Source organism: Pempheris klunzingeri, chromosome 23 (assembly GCF_042242105.1).
Source record: "Pempheris klunzingeri isolate RE-2024b chromosome 23, fPemKlu1.hap1, whole genome shotgun sequence".
Classification (NCBI taxonomy): Eukaryota; Metazoa; Chordata; class Actinopteri; order Acropomatiformes; family Pempheridae; genus Pempheris; species Pempheris klunzingeri.
In genome coordinates this window covers 3105535-3121132 of record NC_092034.1, presented here as the reverse complement: position 1 = coordinate 3121132, position 15598 = coordinate 3105535, and the positions used below count along the sequence as shown (strand labels likewise).

The window sequence follows — 15598 nt, the reverse complement described above, 5'->3', positions numbered from 1 at the left end:
ATGCTCTATTAATCTTTATTAATGCTCTTTTCAGAATGTAAATCAAACATTTCAATGCAAAATATTTACAAAATCTTAAGATGATCTCTTAAGTTTCTCTGGTCACATGATCAAACCACGCTCAGCTGCAAGAGGTCCAAAAGTAAAAACCTTTTGTTTTGCAAGTGTTTGGTCATAAACTGAATGAAAAATAAAAACTGTTTTGTTTTGTTACTGCAACAGAGTTTTCATTTCATTGCGGCTGCTTCATTTTCACTGTCAGCCGTGTGAAGAAGTGACTTTTATTTAATGCCACATCATCACTGAGGGCTTATTTTGCCTTGCACTTTCTGCTGAGCAGCTAGATCAAACAAGCTGATAAATATTTCTCAATAGAAGGGTTTGTAGCTGTAGTCAGACTGACCAATGGTGAATTTAACCTCTAAAGACCTGGCGTACACATGTGTGGACATCACATTTTGGGTTATATTACCATAGTAGTTAATTCTGCTTAGCTGGGGCTGTATGGACATGTATGTGGGCAAAATTGTTGATATTTCATATTGTTTTTTGCACCGTGATTTTCAAAACATGTTCAAAATATGTTTTGTATGTGTTATAAATACATGCAAAAGCAGTCAGGAAAAAAAAACTGCTATGTTCAGGGTGGAAATAAAGAGTTTTTTCTGGAAATTAAGACCGATTGTCCACATATGTGGACATAATGTTTCTCTAAAACTACACCATGTAAAAAGATGATGCTTAGGTTTTATACTTATCAGGGTCCAATAAGCCCAAATAGCAAGGAGAAATAAAATATGCATATCAAACAAGAGCTCAGGTCTTAAGAGGTTAAGTAAATGTCTTATATTTTCTAAAAGATGTACAAATGAATATCAGTGCCACCAATAACCTTAGCATGTAATTTTCCCCCGTACGTTGTTTCACGTAGCTGTATACAAATTCAAAACTGAAGAAGTGAAATTCATTTTAGCTGTGCAGCATAAAGGGGAATTTCTGATTTGACTGATTTCTCAGTAGCTTATGTGACTTACTGATCTGAGATCTCCGTATAAACTTTAAATAAGGCTTGTGTCATGTGATCAATGAAGCTGCCTCCGTTATCCTCTGTCACCCACAAACAGCTGGGTTCCGGTGACACGGTCAAAAAGATGCGGCAAAGATACAAGAAGGACTCTGATGCAATAACTGATCAACTTCTCCTTTCTTGGATTCACACTCTTCTGTCTCTGGGAAAATGTGCCGGGGCAGTGAGGTATCAGGGTTTGTTGGTTAGCTGGTTCTCACCAGAATATCTGCAAGTCATAGGTCGTCCTTTACAAAGGAGCTACTGGTGACTAGAAGGCTTTGTTGATTTGTTGAATATGATGTACATATAAACCATCATGTGTTTCAGTAGCTGTTCACCAGTAAACCTTTATTTGAAGTTTCTCTGTTTTCTTAAGTTTCAAAGTGCTTCTTAAGTTTTTTAAGTGCTTTGCAGGGAGAAGATGAACCAAGTCAACGTTATTCACACCGTTAAAGACCAAGATCATGCAGCATTAATGCTGTGTGTTAAAATGTAGCAGCTCATATAATTTGAATATTCAGTTCACTTTTCTACGGTGGCCAGGAGGTGCAAAACAATTTTACAATACAAGAAACACTTTTACAAAGCTGGAGACAAATTTACATTTTAGAAAACATTTTTACAAATCTGAAAACAAAATTACATTGCCATAACACATTTACAAGTCCTGAGACAAATTTACATTTGAGAAAACAAATTTACAAGACGTGAAACACTTTTGTTTCAAAAGTTTTCAAAATGATTTCTAAAATGTAAATTTGTCTCCAGCTTTGTAAAAGTGTTTCTCGTATTGTAAAATTGTTTTGCACCTCCTGGCCACCGTACTTTCCTCATATTTCCCAACATTTACATTTAAATTTGATATCAGGTTTAACATTTAAAATTTTTTTTTTACATTTAAACCTATTGTTAACAATCACATTTAGTTTTATACAAATTTGTGCCTCAAAACAAAAAATACCATGTAGGACATTGTAACCAGCACACAGTAACACCATTATAAGTTATGATCTACTCTGAGTCTGTGATCCAAATAAAGGAAGTTTAAAAGTAGCCTTTAAGAAACTTAATGTCTTTTTTAACATCAGTATTTTTATACTTTATAACAAACTTGTATTATCAATATAATTAAGTAATTAATTTGTTGTGGTGACTGTTAAGTGACATGTAAAGTTGCTCTAAACAGGTGCTACTTGAAAAAAATATAAATTATGCAGCATTTACTTTACTTTAAAATGTATTAGTCACTTTTAAATGACACCTAGTGAATAAGCACAACATCTGCAGTATATAATATTCAATGCACAAAATACTTAAAGCTCACGTTTCGTTGGTGTCTGATGTGTGTTTAGATGAACAAAACATGAATGCAGGCACCAACATATTATAAAACATAAACTGGTACATTATTTAAGTGTGATTCAACATTATGTGGAAAGATCCTTTACTTTTAAACATCGAGGTCATCTAAATATTGTATAGAAATATATAGATAATCACATTTTTCTAAATGTTTTAATACACACTGTTGCCCATAAAGTGGGAATAAAATGTTTTTTACCTCTTCTCATGAAATGATTGTGACAATGTGATTTATTCCTGATAAATAAAGTTTATATCTTCTCTGCTTTATTGATCAAACTCTTCCAAACATGTCACAGTGAAACTTAAACCACAATGAACCTTTGCAGACTGTGTATTCAGGCTTTAACTAAACTGGGGGTATTGATCAATTATTCCAACTTTATGGGCAACAGTGTGTAGAAGAAAAGATTTGTCCTTCGCCCCTCAGCTGTACTTAATGTTCAGTGCTAATAAACAAATGTTAAACTAATTTGGTGGAGATTACAGCAGAGCATGAGGATGAATAAGAAATACAACCCTGACACTTGGCTGTCAGTCTCAGTGTCTGAGTAGACTAGTGGTGTTTCTTCTAACTTCCCTGTTTTGTCACAGATGATGAGATAAGTGAGTGTATATTAGAGGTGCTATTTCACCTGTTGAAGACCGAAGCGACGTCTCTTTCCCGACAAGAGAAGAAGATTCAGCAGCAGGTTTGCTACAAACTCAAACTTATCTTTTTCCCTTTAATGGGCTGATAGTTACAACGGATGATCTGCTCCACGCTCGATATTACTGACATGTTACTGCACGCTATTTATCGAAGGTTATCATCATCATCATCATCACCAACATGAAGATGCTGATGGTGTCCGTGCTTCTTCTTTGTGCCATGATGCCTCTAATCAGAGCTGCTGGTAAGTGTTGTGTAACTTTAAGAGATGGTATCCTGCAGAATGATCAGAAGTGTTTTAGTTACTGATCCTGAGATTAACCGATGACCTCTATGTGGAACTGCACAGCTCTTCAAGACGCAGAGGTCAAAGAGGAGCACAAAGGTCAGTGGGTCTTCTTTTAGATTCATGCTGACGCTTTCTGATTTCACAGGTAGAGTTTATTTCTCAGTTGAAGGAAAGTGTTTACAGAGCCATAATGGAGCCTTGATGGGTGAAAAACAACCAGAAATACTTTTGCAAAACTTTTCATTCAGGTTAACTTACTTCCACGTTGATACATACACACTCTTTTAATGCAGACATTACGTTTTCACAAGCTTGGAATGACCTGAGAAAAGCTACCAAAGCAATGCAATCTTTTTTTTCACCTATAATTTTAATACAGATGTTTAATTTATATGTATTATTCGGCATTAAAACCAAAAGTGTCACAAGGATTGTCTCAAAAAGTTGTGTTTTTTACCGGCGACTCATCAACTATCAGATTGTACAACATTACCACATTACTAATTCTCTGTTTCTTCACAGCAAGGATTGTCAAGAGGTCAACATGTCCGAGCGGCTGGGTTGCGTACAGCGGGCGCTGTTTCACCTATTTTCCAAGGCAGATGAGTTGGGCTAAAGCTGAGGTAATCAGCTCTGATGCAGTCAAATCGCTTCTACGCTGAGTTTTTTTTTTGTCTGTCTGTCCTGACTTATACTCTTGGTGCCTTCTGCCTTTATGTCCGTCTATTTCTCTCCCTGTTTGTTTGTCTCCACTGCAGAAAAACTGTCAGTCCATGGGTGGAAACCTTGCATCTGTCCATAACGTCCAGGAGTACCATGAGATCCAGAGGCTGATAGTCAGCATCACTTATGATTATAAACCAACATGGATTGGAGGCTCTGATGCACAGGAGGTATTTTATTCATCACTACATAAAGTGTCATAGTCATTTAGTAATTTTTATTTTAAATCACATTTTGTTCTATTTTCTAGGAGGGCGTGTGGCTTTGGAGTGATGGTACACTTTTCCAGTACAAGAACTGGTGTCCCGGAGAGCCCAACAATTACCACTCCCAGCACTGTACACAGATGAATTTTGGAGGTAAATCACATTATTCTGATTTTATTTGTGAAAAAAAAGTGAAATGAAACGAGAATTACGACTGTGTGTGGTGATATGGTTGCACAGAATCATCTTATTAAGCAGATTCTCCTGTTTTTAACAGCTACCAAGTGCTGGGATGATCTGAGTTGTGGTGCTCATCTGCCATCTGTCTGTGCCAAGATGTTAAGATGATTCCTGCTCTGACAATTCCCGAGTTTGTGACTAATCCATGTTTGTTTGGCCTCATTTCACTTTTTTGTCTTCTCTATTGCTGTAATGCTACTAAATGAACGAAGCGACAAGTGACATTAGCAGGAGAAAGTTTGTCTCTCTTTGATGGGGTCAGATCGAACGTGTTTGGAAGAGAATGCTTTTGGGCAGCTTGTTAAGTGTTCATCTTTACGCAAGAATAAAAGACGCAAGCATCGAAACTGTGTTGAGTCTGTTGTTACGATAATCTGTCGACGTGCAGATCACCATCTGGAGTAATAATAGATAGACGTGAATCTAAAGATGCATCACAATTTTTGTAAATAAAAAATGTGATATCTTGCAGTAAAACTAATGAATTATAACACACCAATCTGTTATTATCAATATTTAAGAAATAGGTCCATCTAGTAATAATTATTATTTAATAATAATTATACAGTATAGTAGTAGTACAGTAATTGTTTGATGTGATTTTAAACTTAATGATGCCGCTATGAATATGCTGTATATATTACATCAGTGGTGGAGGAATATTTCATAAATAGCACTTTTTTAAATCAAAAACTGATAAATATTTAATTTAGATTTACATTATACATCAAAAATCTATACATTTTAAGCGTTACTAAATAAATCAAGCATAAACACAGCTACAAACTCAGTAAATGTGCTTTATAACGCTCCAGCATGATGCATGTATTAGTAATTTAAACGCATATATACTGTATATATATATATATATATTACAAATATTAATACAGGTGTCATTTAAAAGTCATTGCTACACTTTGCCATGGTCAGATGAATGCGGCACAGTTTATATTTTAACATTAGTGCCTTTTCAGTGCAACATTTGTAATTGTTTGTATAACGTTAATGTTAATGTAGTGTTATGTCAGCGCTATATATATAATGTTTTATAATTGTGGCACATAGTCAAATATATAACTGCACTGTTTCTTAACTTAATTATAAGTGATAATACACTTTGTTTAGTGACCTGGTTAATCTTCTCCCTGGAAATCTTATTTATCTTATTGTGTACATGTTATATTCATGTGGATTTTATATATATATACATCATATTTAACAAATGAACAAAGCCTTCTAGTCACCAGTAGCTCCTTTGTAAAGGACGACCTATGACTTGCAGATGTCCACTGCCCCGGCACATTTTCCCAGAGGCAGAAGAGTGTGAATCCAAGAAAGGAGAAGTTGATCAGTTATTGCATCAGGGTCATTCTTGTGTCTTTGCTGCATCTTTTTGACCGTGTCACCGGGACCCTGCTGTTTGTGGCTGACAGAGGATATACAATTATACAAAAGGCTTACGTACTGAAACAAGCTGCTTTGGGGATCTGTGTTGAATCTGCCATTGTTTGGGGTATGACAGGTTATCTAGATACAGATCAATATGTCTTTCACTGTATAAACAATTTACAATAACTGTTACAAAATCCACCTCACATATTTTCCATTTTGTGTTGCATTTATCAGAAAAAATGGAACATTACCACATGAAAATTATCTTTTTTTTAGATGTTCTACATGACATATTTGATATGGAGTGAAACTCTTAATCTTAATGAAAACAAAAGTACATTATTACAATATATAAATGCAGGACTTTTTTTTGTAAACGTCAAAAAAAAGAAGCTTTTATTTAACATGAAACAAATGCATGTTATTTTTCATTAATTATATTTCCTGTAAAACAGAAATCAGTAGTCCTGATGTATTATTTCTTTATGCTCCCCGTTGTTCTGGGAAGAGCTTCTACCTTCATCACACACCTGATAAAAACAAAGGTAGCCAATATGGCCAAATATGAAATCAAGTCTCCCTATTTGTGGGAGACTTTAAATCCTTTACACTGCTTCCACGAGCTTCTTCTTTTTCTTCTTCATAGTCTTCTTCTGGATCTCAGCTGTGTCGCTGTTGTTGTTGCTGACACTGCTGGCTCTCTTCATCTGGTACATGACCTTCGCTGCTTCATCAGAGAGAGTCTGCAAGGGGAGAAATTTGGACGACAGTTAAGGGCTATTTGTTTTGCATGACACAAAATGAATCCTTAATCTATTTTACTTTATGTTACTTAAATAATTTCACTAGATTCTTGTTAGCTTAAGGGATGAAGAACCTCAAATTGTGAAATATCTATTAATTGTCTTCATTTATAAATTACGTGCACGATTACCTGGGTTTCTGTAGTGATGTCGTCACAGATCGTTGTCATGGTGTCCATCCAGTTGCCATAGATACTCTCCTCTTTTTGGATTGGCCTCTGCTTACTGTGAGGCAGTAAGAGGAAATTAGAGGTATTGAATACACACACAGTCCCCATAACGTGGGTGGACTGACAGGTCTGGGTCCCCACAATGTCATGTAAACCAAAGGCCCACAACATCACACGTCTAAGCTAAGCTAATATCTGAATACATGTGTTAAGTTGAAAATAAAATCTGCTTTGACCTCCTGCCATCCCAACCTTTTGTGTTTGTTTTTATCATATTGTCATCTGCTGTGTACCAGGATCAGAGGTCAAAGGAAGTTTAAAGGTCAAAGAGTCGTACCTGATTTGTTTGAGTAGGTCTTGCTGTGCTTTCAGTTGCCTCTGTGCTTCCTGCACTCGACCCTCCATGGTTAAACTGGCACAGAGCTGAGCACAGTGAACGCCGAGCACCGCCATGTTGAGGCTGCCGGTCCAAATCCGACTTCGGACAGAAGAGATGAGGAAGAGAGAGAAACAAGTTCTTAGGCAAACACAGCAGATCATAGTAGTTACAGTGGTGATACTAAAATTATACTTTTTTCAATAAATTACAAGGCGTTACTTTGAGCATCAACATTTTTTGACAAAACCTTTCAAACTTCTCTTCTATCTGAGAATCTAACAGACTTTCTTTCTTTCAGTTATGACACTCTTTCCTATAGATTTAACCAAGTAAGTAGAAGAATATTCAGTATCCCTACAGTGTCTACCTGCAGGTAGTAATTGGTCGCTGTTCAGTAATGATGCGAGTGACTCTTTGTAGGTCTCTGGTCTTGAAGCTCAGCTGGAGTTGGAAAGGAAGTGTGTCCTTCTGAAGAAAAACTGGCATACACATTGACACACATCATATCTTGGCTGTTCTGTCAAACCCCTAAAGCCACATTTCATTAGTTAAATATGCTCAAGTCCCCATAATGTCAGTAAGATGCCAGGTTAAGGTCCCCACATTGGTCTTACCTTCCATGAACTCTGGTTTTATAGCAAACTGGAAGGTGATCTCCAGCCCCTTGGTCACATTCCCTATCTCTCTCACCAATTTGTGACTGTTTTCATCCTCAAAGGGAAAATACCTGCAGACAGAAAGAGAGAAAAAAGACTTAAAATCCAGCGCAAGACAGCTACGGTTCCTTGGTGTGCATGCAAATGAACGGGATAGGAATGGATTACATGTGTTTTAGGTGTTCGTCACCGCTTACATGCCATCAGGAGCGAGCAGGGTTGCTCTGACTCCTGTCGCAAGGACATTGTCCACGGAGGCCGACTGGATCTCTGTTGCAACGGTGCCGATGCTCACCATGTTCACCTGTGCAGCGAAGGAGCAGGCGTTCAGAAAAACAGCAAGGAAACTGAAACTATATAAATACTAAGAGTTAACTCAGTGTTAACAGTTGTGTCTCACCCTTCCTCCAGTAGTGTCTGCGAGTTTCCCAATGTCAGCCAAGCGGCAATCTGTCCCCTCAAAAGTCATCACTGATATTATGACTCTTGGAGAGAAAAAGACAAGGAACGTGTCTTATTTTTGTTTTTCTTCTAAATACTGCTTAACTACTACTCTGAAAAGTAACGTGCACACAAGGACATTAAGTGTAGGTATACATACAGCGATAAATTCTGTTCATCATACAACTGTGAGCGTACATATGTGTGTGTGTGTGTGTGTCCTCACCCACTCCCTACAGCCTGCAGAGCCAGCTGTCTGTAGAAATAAGGAGTAAGGGGGGAGGAGGGCAGAGAGGGACTTTGCTCCATCTCACCCAGTCCGATGTTGGCTCTGCCGTCGGTACACAAAATGACCTGCACGACACAGAAGAGCAGGAACTCCATTTCCCATAAGTCAAAGCGACATCTCCCCACAAACTGTGACTGTCCCTAACGTGGGTTTGGTCTATGTTGGCTGTGTGAAGCACAATATTAACATGAAATATAAGAGGTTTTGTTGAGAAACATTAATAATAAATCATCATATTATTGCAAACATTTCATAAATGCCAAATATATACAGTACTTTTGTGCGTAATATATGGCTTAATCTGCATTACATAAATGCAGGGTCACTACAGACCAGAGGTTTGTAGAAATATTTGCCATACAACATGTTGTATTTCAGTTTTTTGTGGTGGAAAAACTACAATGTTCCCTGGAGTCTGGACAGAGCAGAGCGGTATCACTCTTCCTACCTAACTCTCAAAATTAGCCAAAATGCCAGACTATTCCTTTAAAGTCACTCACCTTTGACCCGGGGTACCTTGATGCCATGGCAACAGACGCCAACGCAGCAGGACCGAGACACGTGGCCCCGTGTTCCCTGAGACTGGATGAGCAGAAACATTAATGTTTTTAAGAATTAAGGGGATTTAAGGCACAAACGGAAGAACAAAAACACAAACTTACTCTTTGACCCTCTGTAGAAGCTTCTGGTGCGTCTCAGCAATACAGTGCGGGATGCTGTAAGCTGCTCCCTGCTGCCATATATGATCGTAGTCAACCAACGCCCAATCCCTGAGGGTGAGAGGGGTGCTTGTACCGTCGCCATATATTACAACCTGTGGAGAAAACAATGGATCATGGGTATTTAAGCACGGCAGCATTTAGCTTCCTCCCTTCAAAGAAACCGTCTGTTGTCACTGCCCGTAAAGAAAAAAAGAAAAATAACATCCGCAGCGTTTCAATCCATTAAAGTAAACAGGAAGTGTAGCCTTGCTTTTGTCATGGCATAGAAACTCAAGTGTTGTCATATCAGTCTGTAAAACACCGGTGACACCCGTGGGTGCTTTTCTCTGTTCCCTCCCTTTTTAAAAACAGCTCTTTCTCTCTGAGGCTACAGCAGGTGGAGCTACTGTACATCTTAGTACTTATGAGGTCTGTCAAATGGCCACAACTACAGCATTCCCACCCATGTAAACCCTTTAGTTCAGTCTCACACACACACAAAAACTCATCACAGTTTATGACCTAATGTGGACATGAGTAGAGAGTTTTCCCTCTCTGACTGTACGCTTTTAAAGGATTCTCAGCTCAAATGAGTAAAGTATTTCACAAGAGAAGCCTAGAAATGTGAAGAAAAGTCTGAAATAATATCTAGAATTTGGAAAAATGATGCACATGAAAAGCAATAGATTCATTCAATTCATATCTAGATGATGCATTAAATTATATTCAAAATATAAAATGTGGCCTTTGCCAGTTTTACTTGTCTTGTACTTGACTTCATTTGAAAACGGAGAACATTCTTATTATTATTATTTGTACCTCATCATTGAATGTGACCAGTGCCACTCTCCTGCGGGGGGACTGCTGCAGCAGGGATGAGAGCGCCCTCTGGAGGGCGTCCTGCATACTCTGGGGAAAAAAAACAAAGCAACAGTCTTTTTTTTTTTTTTAATACCCCCACATGTCCTCCACATGAGTGTATTCAGCTACTGGAACCAAACAACCACCGGATGAAGGTCTCACCTCCAGTCTGGATATGTGAGCTGATGATCCACCGCTGGATGGAACCTAAGGTGGAGCAAACATGGTGGGAGGAGGATGATGAGACTGATATCACTCTTCATGTGTACATAATTATACATTTACTCTTGCTGTGTTAATGTGATGGTTCCTTTTCTTGTAGCTACCTCGATTTTGGTTCATTCAAACCCAAATGGGAGTTTTAAAACATATACAGTTATAGTTAGTACATTTTATTTAAAAAAAAAAACAGAGCAATGTCCACATCCCTCAGATTTATCTTGTGACACAAATACTGGATACCATTGGACTAAACTAGTTACTTCCACCTTGACCACCGACAACAGTAAAATGATATCAGTTAACCCTTTCATGCATGAATCATGATAACCTCAGTCAGTGTTTTTATTCATCTTTAGGTTTAAAAACAAGGTTTGAACTTTTGTTTTTTTCAACCCATATTTTATAAAGATATATTTACATGTCCAGTAGTTGAAATATAGCTACTGATGCATGATGTACAATTCAGTGGACATGTGATTAATCATAATTTTAGCAATTGCATGACTCCTTATTTGTTACTTGATGTCACTATATTTTTCTTACCGACAAGGGTTTCTGTTTATAGAACAGGAAAAAAATGAGCAACTGTTTCTGTCTGTCTGTCGACCATCTTAGTTTCACTCTTTTCACTTGCAGTGGCTTCCCACTGGGTATCAGTCAGTGTATGACATGATGCAGTAGCTTCTCTGTAGTGGCTGATGTGCAGCTACGCCATCAAAACTCATGCATATACAAGAAAACAGCTTTTGAATAGCTGCACACTGTAGTGACCTCTCTGCATGAAAGGGTTAATGAGCATCACTATTAACTATCTAATAATGTCATATATAATAATAATATGGCCCATTTTGTGTAGAACGGATATTTTTGCTGAGAACTTTTGTGTTTTGCTTAAATTGGATAATAAATACAGGAGTTTTCTGTGCTTTTGCTTAAGTAAAGGATCTGAATATGTCTTTTACACACACACACACACACACACACACACACACACACACACACACACACACACACACCTCCGTAGTGACACTCATGCTGCCAGAAATGTCCACACAGAACACCACCAGTGTGTCCTCCAAGTTCTGGTAGTCGTCTTCGCTCTCAGTCGGCAGGTAAACGTCATCACTGTGAACACCTGCGCGCTGACCGACACACACTCTGCTCATGCTGTCGTTCACGGTGTTTTCACACCCACAGAACTCACATGCCCATTCCTGAACAAGAGGAGGAGGAAGAGGAGGAGGAGGAGGAGGAGGAGGAGGAGATGCATTATTTTTCATTCTGTTTTCCATTGAAATGAGAAAAACACTTAATAATAGGACACAGATATCATTTACAGGACAAAACTAAGGAGCTATTAAACTGCAGGATCACTCACGCTCTTTTGTAATGAACTCAGACATGACAAGGCGGAACTACATTTCCCACAAATCACTGGGCTCTGAAAAATCTCCATGCCTGAGGCTGGAGGTTAGAGAGGGGAGGGGGGAATAAAAGAGGCATTAAAAAACTGGGGAACAGGTGTGTTTGTGTGTGTGTGTGTGTGTGTGTGTGTGTGTGTGTGTGTGTGTGACCTCGGCTGATGTCGACCAGCTTTCCAATACTGAGGGAGACAACGTTGACATTGGCTCTCAGCCCGCTTTCTCCTTCCAGCTTGTCGACTGATGGAACACGACAAAGAAACCAAGATAGATATATATAGTAGATATGTAACTGAATATAACACTGATGAGTTACTAAGTGAGGGTGAGGGGGGGGCGGGGGAGGGCAAACACAACTCACGTCTGGGTGGGACAGGAGGGGGGAGGGAGGGAGGACGCAGTGGAGGCTGAGAGGGGGGGAGAGGCAGAGAAGTAGGCCGAGGTTTTCTGAGACGGCGGGGAGGCAGCGGTGGAGCGGCTGTAGTGGGAGAGATTCAGGGCATTTAAAGGACCAGTCTGGAGGATTTAGTGGTTTCTAGTGATGTGACTGCAAACATGTGAATACCCAACACCTCCCTTTCTAAGTGTGTAGGAGAGGCTACGGTGGCCTGTGAGGATTCCTGCCCCCCTTTTGCTCTTTCTTGTGCTGAATGATAAGACTGATCCTCCATTTGTCACAACACAAAACAGCCTTCCTCTTCTTTCTTCTTTGCCTTTCAACTGGTGCATTCATGTTACCGACGACAACACAGTGACTCTTAACTTTAGGTGATGATACACTACTGGAAAAAATACTTATGAATACTATATCATATTTTTTTGCTAATAGATCCTCATCCTTTTTCCTTTTTAACCATCAAATGAGAATTTTGTGGCCTGAAATGAAGTGCAGCTTTGTGTTTGCACATATAAGTTGATCTGAGTGTGGACTTTCCCTTGTTGAGCTGCTATCTCTGCACCTTCACTGTGCCTGTGTGTGCTGCACTTGCAAGCATGCCCACACACACACTCCAACACACACACACACACATACAGAAACACACACGCTACTAATTAAAATGCTTTCCTGTTATTTCACTGTCATATAAAGAAAAACAGGTGCTCAGACACGCTGACCTTTATGAGTGCCGTGTGTTTGCGTGTGTGAAACAGACTTACCCTCCTGCTGTTTAACCGTTACCGTGTTGTCATACTGCTGCTCGGTAAGAAAGAAACCTGTGGATGGTGGGAAAATGTGTTCATTAAGACAGATTTACGGTGCTAGAAATCTAAATGATGCGGATTAATTGTAACAGATAATACATCTTTTTTAATTATTGCTAAATAATAAATAAAGGAGGGTTCAGGAGCCTGTTATTGTATGTAAATCAATTTCTTTCTGACTGTGAGAGGGTTGAAATGATCCTTCTAACTGTCATTCATCACGCTCTTATTTTGAAAATAAGGAATTGTGATCATCCAAACGATTAGCTGGCATAGCATCAAGGTCGTAAGTCAGGAAGGAAAGAAGTAAATATCAATTTATGCAACATGCTGCACAAAAAAAAAAACATTAATATCAAACAGACTTTATAAATACAAGAGTATTGATTATTGTCAAGCTTTTAAAATGAAATCTGAGTTAAGTTGGATGATTCTTTAGAGGCAAAGACAATAACATTTCCTCTGAAATGAGTGAACTCACCTGCTCCATCAGACCTCCAGTTACACACAACATGACTGCAGGCGAACTCCATCTGAAACACATCAAAACACTAAAACTTGTTCTTGCGACTTTATTCTAAAGCCCAAAGACAACCAGCCGCAGCACTGTGGGCTTCAGGAATACTTTGAGTCAAGTTAACAGGTGCGAGAATATAAAGAGAAATATAAACGACGGGTAGAAAGCAAAGAGATCAGCAGTGAGACAAAAGCACATCAGCTTCCTGGCGTTGTGAATATATTGTCATTGTGGCCAATGGGGACTCGATTTGGTTCTTTTTTTTGCTAGCAGGTGGGTGAATAAAACCATGAAAGCAGCCATTTCCTGTTTGAACAACTGTAAAGATAAAGGAGAATAACATGGTAAGTTATGGCCTCGTAAGCATGCAGGGCACATGCAGCATATATAACGGTACGTGTGACACATGAGCAGTGTTAAAATGGATATTAATGACCATCATGACCCAAAACAGGCCACAGAGCTGCACTGTGGCTTCAACCATGGAGGAAGAAGAAGGACTTACTGACAGAGAGTCTGATCTGGCACTGAAATATTTACCAAATCTAAGTTTTAAGGCACATCGAAGCCAAACTATGTCTTTTACAACAGGACCAGTGCTTCATTAATTAGTCAATGGATGGCAATTTAGTCAGCAAATGTATAATTAAATAATTGTTTTAATTGTTTTTCAAGCAAAAAGGCTGTTTTACATTATTCCAAGTTAAACACCTTTGGATTGTGGCCTCATATTGTATTTTCCTGTAGTTTTGCACCTATCGAGCATAAAAATGTTCTCCATTTAATGGCGCCTCTCCTTTTTTTATTCACATCATCACAGACTCATTTGAGGAGCCACAACCGAACCACCATTAAAGGAAAGGTTCAACATTTTGGGAAGACACTAATACCACTTTCATGTCTGCAAATAAAGCTGATTAACCAGACAACTTAGTTTAAAAGTGCCTCTATGTGCACATCTGAAGCTCAGAAATGTAAATGTTAGATCACATTTGTTAAAACTGCTGTGCCGGATGGATTTCGTTAGCTTTGGTCCTGACTGCAGTGGTGATGGTAGATACAAATGACAGACTCTAGAAGAGCAACGCGTGAACTTCCAGGAAGAAGTGAGTCCAGAATCCTGCGTCTGGGTGGTGCACGTTCAGTTCAGTATAGACGGCAGGTTAACTGCCTCAGTTAACCAGCTCCTTCGCTTCACTGCCCCTTCACGAGTGGCTGCAGTTTCACATTTACCATATCACATGAGTGTGGTAGCAGTCTTCTCATTTACCTCTCAGAAAGAGAGCAAATAAGAGCACTTTAACATTTCTATCACTGATAAACTAACTTATGACATCTCACACTATGAATTAGAGGTTCATAGTCTCTTTGACCTGCTGTTTGTCAGATGGTTAATGAACTTTAACACTGTAATATATGTTAAATAGCCCCATTAACCCTTTCTGTTGTCCACATTCTTAAGTTAACATGAGTAAACTTAAATAGTGTTGGATTCTGTACCTCTAATCTGACACTCAAAAGTAAAACAGGTGGTTTTCATGATGTATCAAAGGGAACACACACATTACAACAATAAAAGAGTTACCTTTGCCGTGGTCTGTGTACATTGGTATCATCAAAACTGAAAGCAAGTGTTAGTGAGGCAGCTGCTTTCTAATGTCTTTGAACGTGTGGGCGTGTTTGTGTGACTTGAGTGTCAGGAAGTTACCGCAGGGTTTGCAGTTGACAGAGAGAGAGAAATTAAAATTAAAAGGAAGAGAAGAGTTGAAAGAAAGAGGAGAATCGACAGGTGTGTGTGTGTGTGTGTGTGTGTGTGTGTGTGTGTGTCCCATCTGCTCACTGAGCTTTGACCTCTTGAGTCGAATACACAAGCATTTGTCATCGCATTGTGTGACCAGAGCGCTGTAAAAACCACACACACGGACATATTACACACAGCATAATAGTTATTTATTAGCTAGAATTAACACTGTTGTATTGAGGAAGTGCTTTTAATCTATCT

General features: G+C 38.8%; 2 protein-coding genes across 2 annotated transcripts; one reads left to right on the top strand and one right to left on the bottom strand.

Moving 5' to 3' along the window:
- Nucleotides 1–3092: 3092 nt before the first annotated feature.
- On the top strand, nt 3093–4888 carry LOC139222764 (type-2 ice-structuring protein-like). The gene is made up of 7 exons (XM_070854615.1): nt 3093–3123; nt 3237–3327; nt 3433–3468; nt 3895–3995; nt 4131–4265; nt 4346–4454; nt 4579–4888. The coding sequence occupies exons 2-7, from the start codon at nt 3264–3266 to the stop codon at nt 4647–4649; spliced, it is 516 nt and encodes a 171-aa protein (XP_070710716.1). The 5' UTR covers nt 3093–3123; nt 3237–3263; the 3' UTR covers nt 4650–4888.
- Nucleotides 4889–5326: 438 nt separating this feature from the next.
- Nucleotides 5327–15230, bottom strand: LOC139222763 (circularly permutated Ras protein 1). Its single transcript, XM_070854614.1, has 19 exons — nt 15182–15230; nt 13561–13612; nt 13035–13091; nt 12238–12354; nt 12030–12116; nt 11834–11919; nt 11472–11669; nt 10396–10440; nt 10192–10281; nt 9334–9485; nt 9172–9253; nt 8609–8736; nt 8342–8426; nt 8139–8245; nt 7900–8012; nt 7653–7764; nt 7244–7384; nt 6868–6961; nt 5327–6676 (listed from the first exon to the last, which is right to left on the bottom strand). Exons 2-19 carry the CDS (start codon nt 13610–13612, stop codon nt 6539–6541), a joined length of 1884 nt encoding a protein of 627 aa, XP_070710715.1. The 5' UTR covers nt 15182–15230; the 3' UTR covers nt 5327–6538.
- Nucleotides 15231–15598: the final 368 nt, after the last annotated feature.